A 26086-nucleotide genomic window follows, 5' to 3' on the forward strand; every position below is an offset into this window, starting at 1 on the left:
GGAGGAGTGAAGCATCGTCTGAGCCACTCCCGCTGCAAGCGCGGCCCACTTTGGTCGCAGATGCCTGCGACAGCGAAACTCTCGGCTTGACGATACGCCGATAATCGGGGTGAGTCCGTCAGGCACTGGTTACGGCTTGTGCTCTTCTCCCCCTCCCTCCCCCCCCCTCCTCCCCCCCCCCCCCCCCCGAGTGCTCCTCCATCCCGCTGGTTTGTGGCCCGTTCGGCCCGCATCACCCGACCCTACTGCCCCATAAGCCCCGTGGGACAGGGCCCGTCTTGGGCCTGGGGATCATGATCTCAGACTGCAGTGAGTGCGGGCCGGGGGGCTTTGGCGATTGAGCCGCTGTACCCGTTGTCCGGCGTCGCCTCTGTGAAGGCGGGCGGCCAGCTGGTTCCCGGCCTGTGACTCTGGCATCTGGCCTTGGGTTTCTCCTTTATGCCCTGCTCCGCCCCAACAGTCCGTCTTCTGGGCCGCATTGCCTCTATGCAGCTTGTCGCTCACCTCCCGCGGCCCTGAGTCTCAGACACACGCGGGGAGAGACCCTGCATCCACAACGCGTCTTCGTCGAAACCATACTTGTTTGGCAGGGAGGCCTTCACCCCAGGCTTAGTGGTGGAGCGCGCACACCGCTCACTGGGCCTTTGACCAAATCCTGGCCTTCCCCCACAGCCCATCATTGCCCGCATAATGAACTTTCGCGACCGTGACACAGCATTGCGCCTCGCCAGAGAGAAGGGGGACACGGACTGGCAAGGCTCCAAAGTAGTGCTCTACCCTGACTTCACACTCATGGTGCTGTAAATACAATGGGGTCAGGCCACACTCAGGAACTTGGGTCTGAAATACGGCGTGTTGTACCCGGCGAGACTGCGAGTCGATGTCAACGGCCGGTCACAAATTTTCAACGCACCCACGGAGGCACAGGAATTCTGCCACATTTACAGACAGAACAGCAGCCAGGCAAGGGCAGACGAGAGTAGCTCCTCACCCCAGGGCAGAGATCCAACGCAAGCATGGAACTGTTTTCAAGCTCTGGCACAGGCTGACTGTCGCATCCTACTGGGCGATCGACCGAGGTCATTCTTAATTTGGGATATTAATGTTCATCATTCCAAAATGTTTCTATTGACTTTTGACTGGCATGGCGTTGCCTCCCCTCGTGGTGTACACCTTTTGGTTTAATTTCTTGGGATTCGGATGTACCGGGTTGGGGTTTTTCTATTGCAGCTTGAAGTCTATTGGTACATCTTGATGCGTATTCAAATTTGGGGTTTGCCTCGCTCCCTTTTGGACGTGGCTGGGTGTGGGGTGGAGGTGGGATAGGCAGATCTATTCCAGACTGGGGAAAATGGTCATTGTTTCAACGTTTTATAGTTGGCTGCAGGATCGTTCACTGTCACAGATTTTTTTTATTATGGTTGTTTTATATGCATGACTCGATGTTACGCTCCCCCAATTGTTCAACTGGGTAATGTAGCTGGTCCTTAAGGTTTGTCCCTGATGGCTTGGAACGTCAGAGGCTTCAACGATCATCGCAAAAGGAGACTTGTTGTTAGTTATCTTCTCAGGCACAGAGTAGATATCGCCTATTTACTAGAAACGCACTTGCCTAAAACTGACCTGCTCCGATTTGCGGCGAGTTGGGGGACACACACGTTCTTTTCCAATTTTAGCGGCTGTGCTAGAGGCACGACCATCCTTATTCACAAAAGGGTCCCCTTCAGCTTGGGTTCTGTTATGGGGGGATAGCGATGGCCGATACATCATTGTCACGGGATCTCTCATGGGGCACAGGATGGCTCTGGTGTGCGTGTAAGCCCCAAACACTGACTCTCCTGATTTTTTCCATGCATTGCATGCTCAACTACTAAAATTAGAACCCTGCTTACTCTTGCTGGGAGGGGATTTTAACTTGCTCCTTAATCCTGTATTAGATGGTACTACCACATCCCCTGACACTAATACGCGTGCGCGGTGCGCCCTCCTGGCCCTAGTCGAGCAGCGCTCTCTCCGAGATATTTGGCACCTGCGCAACCCCGACATCACCGAATATACACATTACGCTGGTCAATATAATACCTGGATGAGAACTGACTTCTGGCTGGTTTCCCCAGGCATTTCTAACTGGTACCGGACAATTGAGACGCTCCCGAGGATGTATTCTGACCACTCCCCGGTCCAGCTCCTCCTGCAGGTCCCACTTCCGGAGTGTTTTGAACGACAATGGCGCTTCCTGAGTCGCACTCTTCTCGATGACTTTTTCACTGAAGAAGTGCGCAAAGCCATTGAAGACTACTTCACTATCATTAATGGCTCACTTGACACTTGGACAGTCCTGTGGGAGGGCTACAAAGCATACATTAGAGGCGTTTGCATAGCAAAACACGCAGGAGTGCTTAAAAGTCTCCGCACCACGATCTCCCGTATCGAACACGACCTTGCTGACCTAGATGCCTCCACCTTACACTCTGCTGTTCCGGACGCAACAGGTCGACGGTTAGCTCTCCTTATAGAATTCCGGGAGGCCGCGGACCGTGAAATATTGTATCTAGGCAAGTATCAAACCACCAGGCGGTACGGAGAGGGAGAGCGACTGGGTTGTGTACTGGCACAGATCTTGAGACCCCTTTACAGTAAAGCCTGCATCACTGAGCTGCGTTCTTCTACATATCAGACACTCTCCTCGACTTCGGAGATTCGTGATGAATTCCCGGATTATTTCACGGCCTTGTATACCACCAGAACAGGGCATGACACTTTGGCACAGGAAGATTATCTGTCAGAAATTGCATTGGGTTATCTGGAAAAACACATGCAAGACTTCCTTGCAGAACCAATCTCAGATGCCGACGTTCTTGGTGCCATTGATACCATCCGCTGTTCCTTTGCCCCTGGGCTGGACGGCTTCACCGGGAAATTTTACAAGACATACAAAGAGCTTCTGGCCCAGCAGCTGATTGAGGTGTACGCAGAGGCCCTTGAGAAACAGATTTCTGCCCCCCACGCTTAGAGAAGCGGTTGTGATCCTGCTTTCGAAACCTGGCAAAGATCCGACGCTATGTGGGTCCTACAGACCATTATCCTTCTTAAACTTGTATTATAAAATCTTAGCCAAGATCATTGCCAACCGCCTATCCCAATTGATGGAGTTTATCATATCCCGGCCTAATATGGCTTTATCCCCCATCTATCCACCTCTTTGAACTTTAGGACACTCTTTTTGGTCCTCCACAGAATTGATCCCGCGCACCGGCTGCCCCGATCCTGTTAGACATCGAGAAGGCCTTTGATTCCCTTGAATAGCCCTTTTGCATTTCCGTTATGCAACGCATGGGCATGCCAGCGGGCTTTATAGCCATCACCGCCCTGTTGTACTGTCGTCCCACTGCACGACTCCACCTCAACGGTACCCTGTCTCGTCCCTTTTCACTCTCCCATGGCACACGCTAAGGCTGTCCCTTATCTCCATTATTGTTTGTTTTAGCTATGGATCCCTTAATCCGCCACTTCCAGGAGCGGCACCTTCAGAGGAGCTTACAATTCAACACTGGCCCCCTTCTTGTCTCTCTCTATGCCGACGACACTATCCTCTATGTCGGAGATCCTCGTGTCAACCTAGAACCGCTCATTAGAGAAATACTACGATTTGGCCAATTCTCCGGCGTAGGCATCAACTGGCGTAAATCTGTGATTTTCCCCTTAACTCCTAGCACTACCCAGTGGGAGTGTTAATTCCCTCTTGAATGGTGTGCTGACTCCGTTAAATACTTAGGCATCCATATTCATCTCGACACCGCCCAGATCGTTCGCCTTAACTACGGGCAAGCAATCGCCACCCTTGAGGCTCAGATGGAGAGGTGCTTGCGTTTACCATTGTCCATAGCCGGTAGGGTAGCCATCCTTAAGATGATAGTGCTCCCCAAATTTTTATATCTTTTCAATAATATCCCCATACCCCTCAGTAACTTTTTTTTTTCTTGACATTACGCACGCACCTTATACGACTGGTCTGGGGTGGTAAGCAGGCTTGCGTCCGCTGGCAGGTTCTCACTCTCCCATACGAGGTGGGTATAGTGTGCCGGATCTCCAATTGTATTATCTGGTGGCCCAATGCTGCTATTCCTACGCATGGTTTCACCCAGACGCCAGGATCCCATATATCCGCTCGGAAGAAGATTTCGTCCTTCCTGAGCAGTTGTCCACCATTCTACCCAAAGGGGTTCCTAATGACATACAGACAGTGTCCACTACCAGCTGGGCCTGGGATAAGCTGAGAGGGGTCACCGGTGCCGCCGTCCTGTACTCCTCTGACTTGCCTGTCCCAAACACCAGCTGGCTACCAATCACCGGTGAACTGTTAATGTTAATACAACGCACTTTAACCAAATTTGATATTTCCACATTGGGAGACTTGTACTCAGAGGGGCATATCTTCTCCTTGTCGGAAGTTACCCATTTCCGTGACGTCACCTTTAGGGACAGCTTTGTACTAAGTCGAATCCGCTTGTCCTGGTCTCCCCCTAGAACCGGCCTCGTTTCCACCTCTCACACTGTTAATCGATAGTACGGGCGGGGCCCATCTAATTTCTAAACTATACAAGGTATGCGCTTCACTGCGGGCAGTCCATGATGGCAAGGTTCGCTCTGACTGGGAGGCGGATTTACTACACCCCATAACAGACGATCAGTGGGCTAAGTGCTGCGCAGTAACAAAGGACGTCTCTCTCAATGGCAGGCATAAACTGCCTCATTTTAAGTTTTTACGCAGAATCCATTTTACCCCTGCCAAAGCTCACAGACTGGATCCAACCAGACCACATACCTGTCGCAAGTGCGCTGCCCCGCAAACTGATTTTGCACACCTCACATGGACCTGTCCTACACTCCGAACATACTGGGAAGATGTACACAGCACACTAGGGGCCATGACAAAGCTGAACCTTGCCCCCATATCGGTAGTGGCACTATTGGGGTACACAGTGAACGTCCCCAAAAAGGTCAGACGTTTTGCATCCCTCTGTTTGCTCCTTGCCAAAAGGGAAATTTCTCTATTGTGGGGCCACAAAACAGCTCTTTCCCTTCAGGGCTGGCTGCGAAGCATGGCGTACTGTAATACCAACTATGAGGTGTATGCCGGTATTCTGCCCAGCTCTTCCCGGCCTAAAGACATTTGGGGTCCCTACAGATCATATGTAGAAAGCAGTCGGCAAGCCTCGGTTTCCCAATTAGAGCAGGGTATAGTCCCGGAAGGTGTGGGATGAGGAGCTCCTCTCCCCATCCTGCTTGTATTTCGTACCCCTTCCACCCTCCGCAAGGTGTGGTTATTTGCTGACACTATGGCTCTCTTTGTCTGTGAACTCAACAGGGGACTTGAATTGGGCCGCCAGTTGCTGTAGCCATGGTATACAGCTGGGGATCAACCTGTGGGACTTTGTATTCCTTAAACCCTGTTTCTACATCTTAGACATCATGCAACTTACGTCATGTCTGTTTTGTACTGATGATATTATGATATTATGTTCCTTTTCAAGTATTCCTTTTGGTGTAACGTCATTGTCTGTGAATTTGTAAAAATGCACTGCCTTGCTTTTTGCCGAAAACCATAAATAAAGTAAAAAAAAAAATGTTCAGAAAATATTGTCAGACAACGAGTTTTAGGCCATTGTGCTCAAGTCTAGATTCAAAGGTTTGCAGTATGGAAAGTTTCCTGTCAGACGGGGCTTAGCATTGAATGTTGTTTGGAAATGAGGACGTAACGGAAGTAATATGTTCTAAAAAGCACAGGTACCTAAACAAAAAAAGTATGTCATTTGAGTGCATAACTTGCCATAACACTTCATTTATTACCTTGCTTAGCTGCACAAATTCTTATTAAAGGTTCAACCTGGATAGTGGGTCTGTTGTCTTTGCGCAACATCAAACCACATTGTGATTTTATGGAGCAGAAGCAACCAATTTTATGTTCACTTGATGGGAGGAATAGGCCTACCGCTACAGTCCTCAAGTACGGCCACTGCATCTTGAGTTTCAAGTCTCTCATCTGAAAAAAAAACAGTGTCTCATCATAGCAATTAAATCTGCTAGACAGTCTAGTTAGCTGAGTGCTCTGTCGGGTCAAAAGTCACTCGATGTTTTTCTGAGCTAAAGAACGATGATGGATTCAACCCAGATCTGTGACTGGGGGTGAATGTCTGAACAGCGTCAGCGCACCGTCCATCATCTCCTTGTGTTTGCTTTGTTTGCCATAAGTTGGCAGGGTATGACCAGACGTGGGTCCCTGGCTCACTTTGCCACTGGATTCAAGCTAGCCTGGCTGATGAGGGCTCTTAGCCCGAAACCGGTCCCAGGATGCTTGTTTCCGGTCCAGGGAAGACCTGGCTTGGCAGTTCGCGCTGGACTGTTCCCATGAGGCACAGGGTCAAGAATGATTTGCATATAGCTATGTCTGAACTGGGATGGCGAAGTGAGCAAAAGAACGATGATGCATTCAACCCAGATCTGTGACTGGGGGCGAGTGTCTGAACAGTGTCGGCGCTCCGCCCATCATCTCCTTGTGTTTGCTTAGGTTGCGTGTTACCAGAATGGGACTGGGGACTGCAACAATGAATACTACCAGTTTGATCAGGCAGGTAGAGTGAAGTTCGGCTGTGGTGAAAATGTCTGGTGAAGACGTAAGAGCTGTTTGCAGGGTAAGCAAGTTATATAAGAATTGTCTCAAATCACGGTGGCATCCTTCAAGAACCAGAAGTCCCTCTGTGTGTGCCCGACCGAAAGCTAGAGTCTCTTGGCTCTCTCTAAAGCGAGATCTGCAAAGCAACCATATGAAAGTAATTTAATGCATTCTTCAAACATTACCATTTAGACTTAGGTGGTCAGTCATTCTCTCCTCGAACCAGTAAACGAATACTCATTCCGCAATTGTCTTCTCACTACCATCCTTTCTGCATGTTTCAGAATATTTCATGCTCAAGAAAAGACATGTGGAGTTAAGACAATAAACATGAACTAGACAGCAAACCTAGTCTAATTTTTTTTATAATTAAGGTACCCCAGCCAAATCTAGTCAGTCTGCTCCAGTTGAAGGCCACCACAAGTTACCGCATCGACAGTCTAGAACTTAATACAGAGGTGCTGGAATCGACCCCAGAATCAGATGGGGGGGAAAAGCAAGGAGAAGATACCATAAGAAAACTCTTTTCAAAGACCATTTTGCAATTATTGAAGAGTCCACTAGATGACCATATCCTACATTAAATGTTCCCAGCATGAATTGTAAGTGTGCAAGTTTTTTTCCAAAGAAGTCTTTCGAGTCACAAGGTTCTGTGACTCCTCTTCTTGGTTGCAATGCACATGGTCCTTGACTCCTTTGTTAGATCTGGTTTCATTTCCGCTGTCTGGTTGGGATGTGTGTTCCTTTGCTCCGGTTCATCACCGTCTTCGGTCATACCTGTAAAACCGTCAGTATTGTTTGCGAACGCGGTTTGATACTTGCATCACTATTTCGAACATTGATGTTGAATTAGACCGAGGGACTTAATTCGGTCACAGCCCACTAGGTCCTACACTCTTCAGTGTGGAATTCCTCTTTGTCAATCTCGACAAAGAATGTCCAGTCTGTGATGAAACTGACGCATTTCTGTTTCTGCCCCAAATTTGATGCCAATTTTTCACGCACTGATCTACAACTGGTGTGTAACTTGTGCCGTTCCCTAGACCACGAGGAGATGACCTGCGAAGCATGCAGGTCTTTTCAATCTAAGAAAACCATCAGGGATCAAAAGGCTTGACGAATGAAGTTGTCTCGACTAGCAGTCAAAATCAGAAGATCTGGAGACCAAGGAGGAGGCTCGTCCATCGGTCTCAGATGATGGCAGCTACTCTCCGGATCAATGCGCCTGGACCCACATGGAACAAGACATTCCTCCATGGTAGCCTGTGAGTACTTCTCCCCTACCACAGCAGATGTCAACCAAAAGTCGATTGCATCCAACTGAAAAGGCAAAGACTGTTGTTGGGCCATGGTCGACATTGACCCGTTTTCAAAACATCAAGCTCCAGCTCAGCACTGGAAAAACAGTCCTGACAGCAGGTTGGGGAATCGAGGCCATCCACATCGGAGTGGAGCTGACGGAGCCAAACAACCACCTGGCATCAGCACTGAAAAAATCGTCTTTGAAGATGAAACAATCACCCCCAAAAAACCAAGTGCTGAAACAAGCAGCAGAGCCAAAAAAGCATACTCTTTTGTAACCCCTGTCGAAACAGTAGAACCAGTGATAGAGAGACTTAACCAGAATTTGACTCTCGCCAAAAGCATCTGGTCATTCACCCAGACACAGGTCGTATCATCGCCAGACCTCCTCACTCAGACAGTTGTCTTTTGAGGAAGCCATAAATCTGCCTTTGCCTTTTCCTTCAAAGAAGGACGACAAAGCCACTAGTTCACTACATAACATTTAACCACTTCTGCCTCCTGTGCACTCTTCTCCACAACTCTCTCCAGTTCACACTTGGACACACTCTCCAGAGGGTTAAATGCATTCATACACAGAGGGTGGAGATCACTATTCACTCTCATCTCAAGATGATCTCTGAGATACTTAAAATACAGATCCACATGATAATACCGATCCAGATTTGTATCCATTTAGATCTTCCCCTCAGGATGATACCGCAACCTATTATGATCTCATAGGTAGGGCAGCCACATACCATAAAGTGCCTCTACACACACAGCCATTAGAGGAGGATTTCCTGTTTAAAACACTCTCATCCAATCAGTGCCGTATTTACCAACGCTCAATCATGGGTATGCTCATGCACACACAGGACATATTTAATGACCCAGTCAAAGCTAAGGTAATTGCTCCCAGGGTTGATTTTAAAAAGTACAAATCCTCACCTATTGACCCAACCTACATCAAGGGTCAGCTTACACCTGATTCACTGCTAAGGGCTACAACTTGTCAAAGAGCAACTTCTCAGACATCTGGTGATGCTCTGCCACCAGACAAAAGGTAAAAAGATAGATGCAGCGGGTAAGACAGTGGCTGCACAATCTGCCAACCATTGGAAAATTGTAAACTCCATTGATCTCCCTGAAGAATATAAAAAGCGGGCATATCAGATCGCCCCAGACAGCAAGCTCATATTAACCACCATACGGTGATGCTGCAGACACAGCTGCAAGGGCATTAATTCAAGTGTTTTTATTAGACACCATGCCTGATTTTAAAGCTGAAGTTCAGCAGAACCTGTCAGCTCTCCCCTTTGGCGGGAAACATCTGTCTAGCCTTTAGGTAGACACCCTTTTTGAGAAAATCAAAAAAAGAGAACGAGATGGCTAAATCCCATTGCAACTGGGCTCCTTTCACCACTTCTCATTGAGGATCCAAGGCACCATCCCCTGAGACCTCCACTGCCTATCATAAGACACATACACAAACATCCTCTCACAGAGGATATTACCAAGGCTCCTACAGGGGGCAACAATTCGCAGAGGCAGGTGCAGCTTTACCAAGCTTACTACATGCTCCTCTAAACCTTCACTTACCTGCTGTTCCCCCTGATCATACAACACCTGTCAGGGGATGACTTTAGCAGTGCTTTCGTGCATGGTGGACCATCACCTCTGACCATTGTTTGTTGGATATTATCCAACATGGTTATTTCCTAGAGTTCACATCCACACCTCCAAACATTTCACTGCAAAAGCACTGTCTACAGGCCATCAGCAGCTGCTTCGACAAAGCCCAAGTTCTCCTACAAAAGGAGCTATGAAACTTGTGCCATTAAACCAGCAAGGCACAGGGGTCTATTCACTATACTTCCTAATACCCAAAACTGACAAATCTCTTAAGCCAATCCTAGAACTAAGACCCCTAAACACGTACATTATATCAGAACATTTTCACATGGTCACTCTGCAGGATGTCATCCCTCTACTTCAACAAGGCAACTTCATGGTAGCATTGGACCTGAAGGACGCCTACTTTCACATACCAGTTCACCCAGCACATCGCAATTACCTCAGGTTTGCATGCATTTCAAGGTCAACACTTTCAATTTAAAGTGCTTCCGTTCAGGGTCACTGCATCTCCAAGGGTAGTCACCAAATGTCTAGCGGTAGTAGCAACTCATTTGCGAAGGCAAAACATACACGTTTTCCTGTATCTATATGACTGGCTCATTAAAAAGTACAGCGTATCGGAGCTATTTTCATCACACTCAGGCAGCAATAAAGCCTTACCTGCGAGTCATCCTCAACTCGCACAAGGGGTTAGCTTGCACAAATACAGCAATGATTCAATCCTTCCAAACACTAATTCCACAGTTTCAAACTCAACAGCGTATTCCAGTATGAACACTTATGTCTCCTAGTAACTATGACTTCATGCACAGCAATAGTACCTCATACCAGACTAATATGTATCCATTGCTAGAATGCGTAGCGCATCAGTGGTCTGAAGTGGATGCTCTGCTGGAGAATCTAGTGTTGATAAACCATCAAGATTGCCACTCTCTGCAGTGGTGGAACTCCCACAATCTGTGTCAGCCTTTCCTAGAACCATTACAAAGGAAGCATCACTTATGGGTTTGGAAGCGTACTCAAAGGAGCTACCTGTGAAGAGCCACTGGACATCTAGCCAAATTCATCTCCACATGAGTCACTTAGAGCTGAAAGCATTCCTTCTCACCTCAGTCAAGGTGATTCTCATCAAAATAGACAACATGATTACCATGTACTAACTGCAAGGGGGGCACCAGGTCACCTCGGCTATCTCCACTAGCGCAGATAATCTGGAGGTATGCTCTCCAGCACAACATTCACCTCTTAGTGGTGTACATACCGGGGTGGACAACAGTTTTACAGGTCCTTTCAGCAGGAGACCGCAACAAGTACACAAGTGGGAGCTCAACCCACTAGTCCTCCACCTAATCTTCAAACCGTGGGGACACCCAGACGTAGACCTCTTTCCCACAGCAGAAAACCCCAAATGCCTAAACTTTGTCTCCAGGTTCAAACGGCCACACACTATGGATTAGTTGGTCAGGGATATTTGCTTACGCTTTTCTGCCTCTCCCACTACTTCTGTATGTGCTTCACAAACTACAGCAGACGTCTCTGACCCTCATCCTAGTGGCTCCCACATGGGCCAGACAACCATGTTTAACCACACTTTTAGAATTCGGTGGCTCCTCACCAGATACTTACCAACTGGCAGGACCTTCTAACACAAAACCAGGGAGAAGTATGATCTCTCGATCTTGCAATCTGGCTCCTGCGGTCCTAGAATTCAGATATTTGAATTTACTTGGAGCGTATGGACATTCTAAAATAATCCAGAAGGCCCACCATTAGAGCCCGTTATGTGGCCAAGTGGAAACGCTTTGTACACTATTGTCATTCAAAAAATATCAACATATTAACAGCAAAGGCACAGAACATTGTCTGTTACCTGCTGTTTACAAAGTTCAGGGTTCGCTTTTACTTCCATAGAGATATACTTAACTGCAGTTGCAGCATAGCTACAAAATGGAGCACACCTCTATCTTCAGGGTCCCTGTAGGTAAAGTTTTTTACAGGGGCCTCAAAAGAGTTATCACACCCAGAGTTACTCCTACTCCAGGTTGGATTCCCAACATTGTGCTAACAAGGTAATGGGACCCCTATTCGAACCTCTCAATGCAAAGTTGCATTTCACATTGCAATCATTCCTCTCAGATGTGTCGGTGAACTTCAAGCATGAACTCTAGAAAAACCATTCTTCCAGCTTCATAAAGACAAGATGGTACTATGTACCAACCCTAACTTCCTTCCAAAAGTAGTACCTGAATTCCACTCGAACCAGTATATTGAGTTGCCTGTATTCTTTCCTCGGCCAGATTCAGTTTCTGAAAGAGCTTTACTCACATTGGTAAATGGGGCACTTAAGTACTTTATTGATAGAACTTAACCATTCAGAAAGACTCAACAACTCTTTCTGGCATTCAACAAGCCACACAGAGGAAGAGCGATTTCTAAATTAGGCATAGCACGTTGGCTTAAAAAATATATCCAAGCCTATTATGCAAAAGCCAAACAAGCTCTCCCTATCCCTCCAAAAGTTCACTCTACTTGGAAAAAGGAGCTGCTATGGCTTTCCTAGGAAATATACCCATGGCTGACATATGTAAGGCAGCTACATGGACCACACTGCACCCGTTTACCAAACATTACCGTGTTGATCTCATGGCCAGTTGGCAAGCCTCTGTAGGCCAAGCGGTTCGATGCACATTATTTCAAGCAAATTCACCCCCCATTGCTTTGGATAGAGAAAACTGCTTAACAGTCTATTCTAAGCATGTGTATCTACAGTATGTTAAATGTTACCCTGTAAGCATCTTCTTGTGGCATGTAGTGCTGTTGATCCAGATACGCCCACCCTCCTCCCCGGAATCCTGTGCCTATCCGCCTCTTTCTCTGTCAAACTCTTTGAAATATCAAACAGTTTAACAGAGAGAAAGAGGCAGATAGGCTAGCTAAAATTGATAAATTCATGGATATAAACATGTTAAGATTCAGTCAAATGTTCAGACTTTACATTTAAAGTCTGGTGTTTACCTGTCTTTTTATTTTGATGCACATTTTCCATACAACTTAGTCCCTCAACAATTCTTCTCAAATAGCTTTCTTTGATGTGTGATGGGTAGGGTATGTTTGCACTAGGGATTTGAGAAGGGACTCGCCCGTCTTATACAGGTGGGTTCTGCAAAATCTCACTATGGTCATTGCAATTCTAGACCTCCCAAGTCTGCAGTGTTGGGACCGGTTCCACGTGCACTAAAGGTCAGCAGAAATGTGTGTGCTGTGAAAGCAGGACACATGCAGAGGCAAGCACAGCCCCTGAACACCCCAGGGTTTAACCTTGCTCCTCCAGTTCCTCCCTCTGTCAGAGAACTCAGTGTTTATTAATACTGACACAAGAGGAACAGAAATACGTTGTTCATCACACTTTCTACATCTCTCACACTCGGGCACCGACTTTATATGTGAGGTCCTGGTGTTGCTGCAGGGAAAACGTGATGAACTGCTAAAAACATATGGAAAGCATGGAGGGTCCTATGTGACCGTGTACAGATATTTCTTTGATATCGGCACAGCAATCCGTACTTTCTACTTTATCTGCACCCCCCCCCAACCCCCCCCCCCAACTTACTACACCTGTTTTTATCTTAAAGAATCTCCCTCCTTTAACGTTGGACACAAATTTGATACATCATTTGCACAGTCAGAATGTTTTTTTTTTTTTTTTGCAGTTTTGTATAGTGCATACTGGACCCGAAGGAATGCAGGCGCTTTCCACAAGCACCAGTTGCATTTCAGATGGACACATTCCTTTTTATGCACAGGGAGATTAAGTGATTTGCCCCGAATCACAGGATGTTTGATGCTCCCGCTAGACTCTAACCTGAATCCCCAGCTTCAAAGTCGCTTTAGCTGGAGCATGTCAACACAGTGAATAATAATTAAAAAGCGTATCTTATTTTCAGACTTAAAATAAATGTTTAATTTAATGGTCAGAAATAGTTGGATACTGCGTAAAGCCTTATAATACAGGCAGTGATGAAGACTTGCACGGTCCCCAAAATTAAGACTTACCTTTTCCTCAGGGTCAGTACATAATCCATTCATTCCCTGGAATATTAAATGTCTATAATGATAGCTTTGAATCAATATATCACTGAAGTTTTTTTTTTTTTAAAAAGGTGGAAGATTTCCCTTTTCATTAAATCAATCCACCTTGCCATGTACTTGAACGATATAAAGTAATGAGCAGTGGCAGGACATTCCAACGGGAGAGCTAGCGTTCGAGAGCGCGTTCCACGATAACGAATATCTGTAAATAATATCTGAAGATTACCACGAGAACGGTGTATAAAAACACTACTTCCAATCCGAGACTCTCCAATCATTCTTTTATGGGAGAAAATAAATCCTGGAATTCAAAATGTTATACCCACCATTATTTGGGATTACATTTCAAAATAGAATTTGGAAATTAATACGGAAAATAAAATACAGCAAAACCTTGTGACCAACAAAATGTTTTTATTTTGCAGTCTTATATAGCGCAATCTCAACCCAAAGGTATTGGAGCGGCTGTTGAGCCTTCCGCTGAGACTCTAACTCAGTTGCCCAGCTTCAAAGTCGGCCACACTAGCCGTTACGACACATCCACGTTTGGAGTCAATAACCTAAAATTAGATTTATTTTTGGTTCACAATCTGCAGGCAGTATTTTTATTTGTGTACGCACACCCGAGACATCCTGGCACTAGAGGGCTACAAGTGAAACTTCACACAAAGAGAGAACATATTCAATACTTCATACGTATGAGAGTAGTTTTAAAATAAATTAACTGTCCACAGCTCCAGCCCCCACAAACGATTCATCCTTGCCTGCTTCCAAAAGGTTATGCGATAGAAACTTTCCCCTCTCTTCAGCAGATTCCCACGGTACTAACCTGTTATGCAGCCGGCTCCCCGCCTTCTGCAGGAGCTGGCATTGCTACTGCAAGCAGGGAGCTGCTAGAAATGCAGCTCCCTGTGTGCTGGAGCAATCATTCCATGTTTTTTCCTCCCACATGACAGCCGGCAAGAAAACAGATGAGAATTCCCCTCCCAGCAACTGAGAGCAGTTTGACAGTTCCCTCTCGCTGGGAGCGGAGTTATGTTTGCTCTAGCTTCCAAGTGAAAGCAAATTATGTCCCGGGGGTGCGCACCCTAGGAGATAGTTGGAGCCGGGCCTGAGGGGTGGCGGTCACCAGTGTCAGAACCTAACCTTTTTTTCAAAATTTCCACAGGAGCAGATGTTTAGCCCCCTGAATCCCTCCGGTGATTGTCGACAAGATCAGAGTATTTTCTAAAAATCTTTGTCTGACATCCACCCTTGGAATAGTGGTTCCCCAGTGTGTACACCACTCCACATAACGCGAAGCTCTCTGAGAATTATCCTGACTCTGAACTCCCAGAACAGGTTCAATAACGTGAATTCGGAATTTCGTCTTTTCTCTGGACAGACTTTTAAAAAGGTTAAAGTATTCTTGCTCCCTCATGAAGGACCCATTTAAAATGGAAACCTTTTCTTCCGCGCCTCGCTTATTTCCGACGATCTCCGTAACAATGTTTATATTTATCTTTAAACCCTTTCGAGTTGAATCTTCATTCAAAGCTGAAACGGCAACAATGTCTCAGCTTAATGCAGTCTTTTCAAACGTGCGATCGTAAACATTGCTTACACGGAGAAAAATACAGTTGAAGTGCACTGCTTCAAATGCCTCGTGCGCTGTTGTTAAAATGCTACAGCGCAAGGCAAAGACTAGAATGTCAACCCTAAACAACATGGCAGACGCCATGTTGGAGGTACGCGCTTTTAACGCAGCACAAAATACACTGCAACAAACTCCAAAGATGAGGGTGTCTTCTCAACCAGCGTGGATATAGAGCAGGATAAAACTGATGTTTCTTATTAGGGAGAGGAGAGGCAAGCAATCGTTTTCCTGACACCCAGGGCCATTAATGGCTCCAGAAGGGGGGCTGCCCCGTCTTTAGAATGCGTGGGCCAGCCTCAGGGAGGTGGTGGTCCCCAGGGCTGTATATGGCCCGGGGGCTGCATGGCCCCCTTCCATTATTATAAACATGGCCCTGGGGAGGTGGTGGTTCCCAGGGCCATTTTGGAAAATGGAAGGGGGTCTGCTCAGCTCCCCTCATAATGCCTCAGTGAGGTGGTGGTCCTCAGGGCTTGTAGAGCCTCAGGAGGAGGACTGCGTGGTCCTTCTCCACTGTTTTATAGAACTCTGCCAGCTCCGGGCAGGTGGCGGTTCCCGGGGCCATGATTGACTATTGGTAGGGGGGCCTTGAGCTCCCGCTTTGTTAAAATAAAAATAAGCCTCCGTACCTGGCCGACCACTTCTCCCTATTCCCTTCTTTCGCTGGAGACCCCTCCTTGTAGTCCATTACACAGCTGTAGTGTAGAATAACCACTAGACATTTACACAATGAAGTAGCACTTACTAATTAACCAGTAGAAAGAACTCCAGTTGTGTAGACATTTTGTGAAAACTAGGGCTCCTGTTGCATAAAGGGGCAACTGTCTGTATGTTCTGGCCCAGTCCCTCACATAGCTACTGACACAGCCACTCAGGCATCAACTCGCATACCCATACAGTCACTCACACACCCAGTCACCGACTCACAAAACCACTCACATACCCACTTGCACACCCTCAAACCTTTTCTCTCTCTCTCTCTCTCACACACACACCCACTCACACAGACACACAACCACTCACAAATCCATGCAACCACACACATCCAGTGACCGACCTATACAGCTACTCACACGAAGTCACTGACCGATACACCCACACTCAAAGGTTACACTTAGGAAATGTAAAAACCTTGGTAATTTACTGGAAAAAACAAAGGTTATAGTGACTTTATAGTTAGGCTCAGATTTCACTTGTACAAAACCAGTGAAATTCAACAGTTCTGATTATCAGAGCTAACTATAAATTACACCCCTGCAATCCCTGCTTATGACCTCACATATTACATCACTCATGACATGGTCATTGGCATCACTGATGATATCATCAAGTGGGTGTAAGAGTTTAGGAATGTTAAATATACTAAGCTACTACAAAAGTTGGATTAGTACACTAGGTGTACTGCGGAGTGATACCATTTCTAACATATGTGATCTGAGTGACTGTGTGACTGTCTGGATCAGTGTGTGAGTGGCTGTATAGGTTAGTGAGGTAAGGTTTCGGACTAGCTGAGTGAGTGGTTGTGGAAGTGTTTCTATGGGTGTGCAAGTGGCTCTGTGGGTGTGAGAGTGACTGTGATTGCTTGTGTGGGTATATGTGTGGGTATGTGAGTAGATTTGTAGGTGGATGTGTGAGTAGTTGTGTGGGTGTGTAAGTGGTTTTATGGGTAGGTGACCAAGTGTATGTGTCTGTGTAGGTGAGTGACTGGGTGTCTGAGTACCTGTATGGATGAATGAGTGGTTTAGTAAGTGGATGTATAAGTGAGGGAGTGGGTTTGTGGGTGCCTGTATGGGTTACAGACTGTATGTGTGAGGGACTGTATGGGTGTATGACTGGGTATGTGAGTGGCTATATGAGTGAGTGGGTGCGTGAGTGGATTTATCGATGGATGAGTGATTGAGTGTATGTCATTGTATGGGGTCTGTGAATGGGTGAATGGTTGCGTGGACATATGATTGGGTGTATGAGAGGCTGCATGGGGGTCTGAGGGGGTGTCAATGTCATCAGTGATGTCATTTTAGATATCAGTGATGTCACTGATATGTCAGAAGTGATGTAATATGTGAGGTCATAAGCAGTGCATTGCGGTGATGTAACTTATAGTTTGCCCAGGTACCTATAACTGCTGAATTTCTATGGTTTTGTGCATTGGAATCTGAGCCTAACTAAAACATCCCTTTAACCTTTGATTTTTTTCAGTGAATTTCTAAGGTTTTTTAGAATTCTATTTCGTAACTATAATACCTCTGTAACCTTTGGTTGTTTTCAATGAATTTTAATGGTTTTTTACATTTGAAATCCTAACTGTAACCTTTGAGAGTGGGTGTGTGTGAATGGCTGTATAGGTAGGTGTGTGGGTGTGGCTATATGGCTCTCTAGGTGTGTGAGTGGCTGTATGGGTATGTATATGTCTCAGAGTGCCTGTGTGGGTCTGTGAGTGGGCGCATGAGTCAGTGGGTTCATGAGTCTCTCAGTGGGTCTGTGAGGGAATGCGTGAGTTGCTGAGTGATTCTGTGAGTAAGTGGGTGTGAGTCTCTGGGTGTTTGGTGTCTGAGTGGGTCTTGGAATGGATGCATGAGTGTTTGAGTGGGTGTGTGAGTCTGAGTGGGTCTGAGTGTGTCAGTCTGTGAGGGGTATGTGAGTGAATGGGTCTGTGATTGTATGTGTGTCAGTCCGAGTGGGTGCATGAATGTTTGAATGGTTCTGTGAGTGGGTGCTTCAGTGGGTCTGAGTGGGTGCATGAGTGAGTCTGAGTGGGTGCGTGAGTGTCTGAGTGGGTCTGTGAATGGGTGTATAGGTCTGTGAGTGTGAATCTGTGAGTGGGTGCGAGTCTGTGACTGGGTGCTTGAGTGTATGAGTGGGTATATGAGTAGGTGCGTGTTAGAACTCTGAGCCACCACGTCCCTGGGGTATTGTTTTATCACTAGAGGGGGGCCATGGAGGCCCCCCTCCTGGGGCTTTATCATGTCTCAGGGACCATCACCTCCCCGTGCTAAATTTACAGAGTAAGCAGGGTGGCCGCTTGGAGGCCCCAGAGACCACCACCTCTTGGGGCCGATTACAAAAATTATGGAGAAGAGGGTCCTGTGGCCCCCCTCTCTGGGCCAATTTTGGCCTGGGGAACCACATCCTGTGGGGCCTGGCCACAACTACCTGGGTGTCCCAGAACCACCCAAAGTGCTTTACCCCCTCCTGCGTCTTTACTGTGCCCTGGGGACCACCACCCCCGGAGCTAAATTTACAAAATAAGCAAGGGGCCTGTGTGGACCCCACGGGCCCCAGGGCCACCACCTCCCCAGGGGCTAGTACAATCATATCTTAGCAACCTGGTTAAAACTCAACTCTCAACCGAATTACAAATCTGAAATCTACCACCAGGCCTGTTAAACTATTTCATCAACTGAAACAGCCCTATAGCCTACACTAATTCGACCCTGCAGTCTTGACTTACAAATCAGTGGTCTCCATAGGTATCTAAATGTTGTAAATTGATGTAAAGTCATCTTTGTCACGTACAAACTTTCCAAATTTAAATAACCCTATATCGAATGGTGGCACTGCTCGTGGTGGAAGTAGCGCTGTTTAGGGAACAGACACATTAAAAATTAGGCATGTAACTCATTACAAAGTTCCCATTGACTATGCTTACTACTAATTTAACTTTTTCTTCTTCATCTATGCTTTAGAGGTCTATAAGCACAAGCCATCCCAACTGTGTCTAGTTTTCACTAGCTATAATTTCAAATTGTCTTCAGGATAGCTGCACTGTTGCTTTAAGAATTTTTTGTGAAAGCTTGTACTGTCAGTTAATGTTCTTGGTCCTTTTTCATTTCGCACAGGGGCCTCTTCATTATTGATCCAAATGGCATTGTGAAACATTTGAGTGTGAATGACCTCCCAGTTGGTCGCAGTGTGGAAGAAACACTGCGCCTGGTGAAAGCCTTCCAATATGTGGAGTCGCACGGGGAGGTGTGCCCTGCCAATTGGACCCCGGATTCCCCAACGGTATGTAACGAAGTAGTTGAGCAATGCTGGAGGTATTGGAATGCTGTTGGCACAATCCTTGTAGGTATAAACATCATGAATGAGTGAAGTCTCACAGATCCAATAGGTCCAGAGCAACATAGCATACTGAACAAAAAAACAATGCAGGATGAGATTGGTGGGCCTGTGGTCTTGAGCTATGTAAGGCTTTATGTAACACTCATGCACAGAAACCCTCTGAAATGGAACTAATTACCTACTCCATTTTTTACTGCCCTTAGGTTGTTTTGTTTATTTATTGAATCTATTATTGTGCTTTTATCAAAAGCTTTGTACAAAACCTATCCAAACAAAACCAGTAAACAAATTAAAAGGTTGTTTTAGCAATTTTTAAATATTTTTATTAAGGTTTTTCTGTATGAAAGAAATAATTAAGCAGAACTCGTACCAAGTTCTACATGTTCACATGTAACACGCTAGAGTACACAACTGTGACAACTGTGACACTAGAACATTTCATCTGCCCACATATTCCAGGATAGGTGTTGTAGCATAGAGGGTTAATATGTCTCCTGCAAAGCACATTATATAACACGCAGTTGACCGCTTTTTGTTTTGTGTAAATGGAGAAGTGGATTACAGCTTTTAATACATTGATAGGTTTGTTACTTGCACTTCATAAATTGTAATACTTCTACTACACACAAATGAGCTATGAAGGACATGTGACTCCTACACCTTGTGACACTCACTGTCTTATTTAACACATCCTGTACACTGATATGCACTCGTATGATGTATTGTCAATGTGGAATGTGTACTAGTTATGTGACACCCAGCATTGGGATGAGTGATGCTAAAGTGCTGTAAAAGAAGTAAAAAAAAAAAAAAAAAGTGGTATTTAAATTGTCTGTATAAATACTGGGTCAGACTAATACATCTGACATTCTAACAGTGCATGCATATCTCTCATATACAGGGACTGAACAAAGTCAAAAGCATGCCTCTCCTTACTACTTAAGTGATATGGTGTGAGCCTTTGTTTCCCCTCTATTGAATCTATGCGTGAGGGTTCCGATAGCTCACAGCAGGATACTCCCAACAAAAGGAGGCCTGATAGCCCCTTAACTTTGGCTTTTGTTATGAACGAGCTGGAATCTAGTAAGCCCCTTCCCCGACAGCACATTGCTGCTCGGAACAAAATCAGACAACATGCAGGTGCTGTTGAAAGTGTCCTGGTGTCTGAAAATTACACATGGACAAGTTCAGCTTATTTCTGTGGGCTTAACCTCTTTGCAGGGTAGACTGCGAAAATAGTGGGTAGATTCCATTTAACCGTGTGTACCCGCGACGTGTACCCCGGGTCTACCCAAATCAGTTTTCCATGGGGTTCGTAATGCAGGTAAGTTGTCTGTCACCATGGATAAGGTAGCTTGATAAATCAATGAGGTGAGTCTGCGTCCCCCACCGAGGGGAAGGTCTGCAGCAAGTCGTGTGGGGAGCTCAGCCGAGCTCGCCAGTTAAAGACTGCTCATCAAATGCATAAGTTTGGCGTAGGTCACAAATTCCATCAGTGGCAAGCCATCTTCCCCAACCAGCTCATCGAACTTGTGAGCCCTGCCTTTTGCGAAGTAGTCTGCTACGGTTTCAAGTCCCTGTGTAACCCACTTTCATCCTGTGTGCCATGAAAAGCCCTTCCCCAGTCGTGAGTAAGCCAGACATGGAAGTGCAGGCGCAATCAGCGGGCTATGCTATGTCTTTTGGACAACAGATTTAAAGCAACTGAGTGCCAGGCTAAGTATCTCAGAGCGCCGAACTGCTTTTAGCTGCACCCTCCGTGTCAACCCCCCCAAGGACGCACCTGCAGCACAGGTCTCCCACCTCCTCCAACTTTGCAGCATTTGTTTTAGCAAAAAGTTATAAGATGCAGATCTAACAGTAGACTGGCCAGAAGCTCAAAAGAGTGGAAGTGCAGGGAAGTCTGAGGGATAAGAGCAACCGGGCTAAGGGAGGCCAGAGGACGCATGTCCAGAAGAGGAGGAAACCAGCATTGGCATAGCCAATAGGTACCGCCTTTGGGACCTTATAAGTGTTTAGCTGTGCATCACAACATCCCCCACTGGGCACATTTCTGTAATGGAATTAGTGCCCATGTAAAGTACTTTGATACCTTCATTTGCGCTATATAAAAATGCAAAAAATAAAAAGGAATGAAAGGAAAAGTGCTTTCAGGGTCTGGAGGTGGGGGGAGTGAAAAGATGCACTCTGTAGAGTGATTGAATAAAGAATGTTTGGATGTGAGGGCGATCTGGCTGGGTTTGATTTGGAGGGGGGGGGGGGGGAGAGGCACCAGAGGACAGAGGAAGTGAAAACGAAAACACAACCACTCTGTGGAATGCTCAAAGTAAAACAATTCAGTCACTTTCCAACCTAAATAAATACATATCAAAGATGAGCATGATGGCTTTGAAGAAAAACAAGCTTTGAAGTGCTTGGCTCCGCGTATCCTGCTGCTACATACTGACCAATGGGGTGATGCCATAAAAGAGCAACAAAGGCTTTTTAAGGATGCATCAATGTCCAGATGTGCTTCAAATGTTTCATATTTAGATCACCATCCACTTAGATTTGTTCACCTCAAGTACCCTTTCTCATTGGTAATAGAGTAAGGTTATAACATTTTGTACACATGTTGCAATAAACAGCTTTTCAAAAAGTATATGTTATGTTATGTTATAATACACTTATAGCGCACACAGATACTGGAGTGTCCCGGCGCGGGAGGTGACCGTGAGAGTGAAGGTTCTGAGGTTCAGATCGGCATATTAAAGAGTAGGGTCTTTAATTGTTTCTTGAATAGCCTAGGATCCTGAGTGTTCCGAAGTTCCGTGGGAAGGGAGTTCCAGGCTACCGCTGCTTTGACGGAAAGGTAGCAACCCCCCAAACGCGTCCTGCGGAAACGGGGGACCACAGCCAGCCGTTGCCCAGCCGAACGCAGAGATCTGCAGGGGACATAGAAGGCAAAGCGCTTCCTAAGATACGTCGGCCCTAATCCATACAAGGCTCTGTGAATCATAGTGAGGGCTTTGAATTAAACTCTGTGGGCCATCGGAGATCCCGCAAATTCTGTTTAACGCTTGACCTTCCTGAAATGCTCAGCAGAAGTCTGGCAGCCGCATTCTGTATTTGCAATTTGTTTAACAGGTAGCCAGGGATGCCAATGTATAGAGCATTGGCATAGTCGATGCGTGACAGGATAATAGTACGGGCCACCATTTCTTTGGCTGGCCTAGGTGGCAAGGAAAAAAACTTTATAAGTGATTTGAGAGTACCAAAGCATACCCCAGCAAGCCTCTTAATCTGCACAGAGAACCTAAGGTCTTCAGCCAACCAAACCCCCAAGTTCTTAGCAGGGTTACCCACTGAGCTGTGCCGAGGGTACTCTAAGGGCCACAAAGTTTCCCTGAAAGATGGGGGGGAAGGATCCATACAGCAGGACCTCCGACTTGTCCTCGTTGCACTTCAGCTGTGCTTGTGCAAGCCATTTGAAAACGGTAGAGACACATTTCTGGGCTATATCCGAGGACAGGTCGTTATCCTTCCAAGTGAAGAGGAGCTGGGTATCATCTGCATAGGCTATGATCTTGGCTCCCAGTTCCTCAGCAAGATAAATTAGGGCCGTGATATAAATATTAAAGAGCAGAGGACTCGGAGTAGGGCCCTGCGGTACTCCTGTGGACCCCTTTCTATGGGCCGACGAAAATGGTGGCATCCAAAACTGCTGGGTGCGATCCTTTAGAAAGGATTTGAGCCAATCCCAGGCATGGCCAGTCACTCCAATGCTCGCAAGTCAGGCAAGCAGTTGTTGGTGGGGCACCGTATCAAAGGCAGCAGAGAGCTCTAGTAAAATCAGAGCCGCTCTGCCACCTGCGTCCAAGCACTCCCTTATTGCCTCCGACATTTCGACGAGAGCAGTCTCCGTGCTGTATGACGCCCTGAATCCAGATTGGTCAGGGTGGAGAGCACCGGATGACTCAACATAGGCGTCCAGCTGTCTAAATACAGCTTTTTCGCACACCTTTGCCACTGCTGGAAGAAGGGAGATAGGGCAATAGCTGGCAAGTTTGGTAGGGTCTAGCATGGGCTTTTTTAGAAGTGGCAGCAGTTTAGCCTGTTTCCATGACCATGGAACCGTGGTGGTCTGGAGAGACAAATGTATGATGGTATTACCCTCTAGGTTAACCACCTCCACAGCCCCTGCTAATAGCCTAGCTAGACACGGGTCTGTGGGAGAGCCCGACATAAGTGATTTGAGTATAGACAGTGTGTCCGACAAAGCAGTGGGAGAGAATTCCATCAGCGGGAGAGCTGACGGAATGGGAACTGAGAAGTACGGGATGTGGGACACTGCCTGCTCAAGAGAGCCAGTCCCTAGACTGTCCTTAATTGTCTGTATTTTCTCGATAAAGGATGACCGCTCCTCACACCAATTTGCCGAGGCCGGGAGAGTAATGTGTTCAGCGCAGGGTGATAGGAAGCTCTGGACGATGGAGAAAATTTCCTTACTGTTGTTGTTGGTTAATTATTGTTAATTGTCATTAAAAGCTTTAAACACGAACCAACTACTCCCCAAGAACAAAAATTGTAAGCAGCACAAATAAATTAACTTAACAGAATGTAACAATGTATTATACATGAAATCTGGAGTGTTCAGCTAATTTATTTTTCTGCAAACTTGACTATCAAATGATTAATTGTAAAGACCTGCTTGATAACGCAAGTGGTACTTGCTCAGTTTGAAAGATGGCTTGTTACAAGAATTAATGTTTCAAAGCACTGATTTACTAAGCAATGCTTCGCATTCTTCCAGTGTAAAGTATCCTTTAAAAGTACAGTGTGGTAGTCCTGTGTGGACCTGATTTAAAATAACCCAAAAGCATTTCGAGCCAGTGGCTCTTATTCAAGGAGTGGTAAGATCATGCGTGAATTGCTGTGTCAGTCTGTCAATCCTGTTGAACTTCCAGGATGATTCAGCTTTGTTTCCTTGCTGATTTACGCATAAACCCGTTTCGCCATAAAGGAGTTTGGTAACCTACCTGAAATATCCCGAAACTACACCAGGAAAGACAAGCTGGCACAGCAGTCTTTGGAGTGCGCCCAAAGTGCATTTCAAAAGTGAGCTCTGCATTAAATGGTGACCTGAGTGGCAGGCGGATTCTCCAGCCTTTGAAGACTTCATCTCCTGGAGATCTATTACCAATGGCTCTAAACTCTTATGGAGACTACACGATTCTTCCTGTTTCATTAGTGCTATGTGAGCCACAGAAATAAAACAAAAAGTGAACTTGGCCAAGCTAGCACGCTGAGACTGTCCACATAAGGAAATGAGCGGGGGGATTCCATCAAGTGTCTATAGGCCCCTCTCCACCACTGGCTCACCTCATTGTGGACTGGCAATGTGCGCACATAGTTTCCTGATAGCTGTTGCGCTTTTAGGCTGGTGTCTCTGCGCGTATTTAAGGAAGACAAAATACGCAAGTTCTTGTGGGTCAGACTGTGAGATGCAGGTGCATTGCATGCTGTTAAACAGAGATGTCCTGTATGGACAACATACACTTTGGGAAAGCGGACAGCAGAGTGCCTCATCAAGTTCTCTGTAACCCCACCATTCCTCACTCCCAAGCCATTAAATTGTTTCCGGGAGGGAAGAGTGGTGGGATCGTGGCCAAGCAGGTGGGGAAGTGGTCATGAAAAGTCTGAACATATATGAATAGTAACCATAAACCCACCATTCCCGACCCCTGTTTGAAAACTAGAAACTGTAGTTCCTTGCGTAGAATGAAAGGAGGTGTGCTGGCTTTCATTAGACAAAGAGGGGTTATGCCTTTTCACTTGAGGTGGATAAATATTGTCCAGAGATGCAAAATGAGATGGAGGTTAAAACTGGAGTTAGAGCAGATAAGATGATGTTGCAACACCTTTACATTTTCAGCAAAGCCATGTCTCGTGTATTTTGTCTAGTAAGCTAGTCCATAACAGATTTCAAGTTGAGAGTGAATCCAGAGTGCCATCCAATATGTACCCTCCATGTCGCAAAGGAGAATGGACTGAGGGATTTAGGTTACTGGATGTTCTAAACGTGAAGCGAGCTTCAAAGTTTAGTGCTCTTTGGATCTTGCACCTGCAATGTTTTAAATTCACTTGAACAAAGTTTGCACAAGTAACATTTGTCCCTGTCTCTGGTATCTTGCTTGCAGATCAAACCCAGCCCACAGGGCTCCAAGGAGTATTTTGAGAAGGTGAACTGATGGTATCCAGATTGGGTCACAACACTGTTGATGAAGACTGTCTGCTGCTGCTGAAAGAACCAGATCTCCGTATTGAAGGAGCTGTTCCTGTCTCCAGGGATGGCATTAGGCAATGATGTGATGCATAACATTTCATTTTCACAGTGAAGAATAATGGAAAAAAAGAGATTTGATATTCTGTGACCGCTAAGTAGATGGCTGAGAGATTTTATTTTAATTAAAGATCATGGATTCCATTTGTCTGGCTCCTACATTGCAAATGACAGTACTGCACCAGACGTTCTGTGGTTGCCTAGAGAACACTACTGTATGTTAGCAGTATCTCATAGAAGTGACTTCAGCCTACAGAAAGGATCTCTTGATAGGTACAATGCCAACACTGATCACGGTGGCAGAGGTGTAGGGGACAAGCCGTTTTTCTTAATTTACAGACCACGAGAACGGATAGTGTCAAAGCTGAGCTGTGCTTGGTTAGAGAGA

The 26086-nt window shown here is 46.1% G+C and overlaps 1 protein-coding gene across 1 annotated transcript in view; it reads left to right on the forward strand.

The window, feature by feature from the left end:
* PRDX3 (peroxiredoxin 3) overlaps positions 1-25842 on the forward strand; it is a 61882-nt gene extending 36040 nt beyond the window's left edge. The window contains exons 6-7 of the mRNA XM_085602922.1: positions 19154-19319; positions 25556-25842. Of these exons, the coding sequence (XP_085459048.1) occupies positions 19154-19319; positions 25556-25606 (217 nt within the window). The 3' untranslated portion in view covers positions 25607-25842. The remainder of the gene's footprint in view (positions 1-19153; positions 19320-25555) is intronic.
* Positions 25843-26086: the final 244 nt, after the last annotated feature.

This window comes from Triturus cristatus, chromosome 1_2 (assembly GCF_964204655.1).
Source record: "Triturus cristatus chromosome 1_2, aTriCri1.1, whole genome shotgun sequence".
In the NCBI taxonomy this organism is placed as follows: Eukaryota; Metazoa; Chordata; class Amphibia; order Caudata; family Salamandridae; genus Triturus; species Triturus cristatus.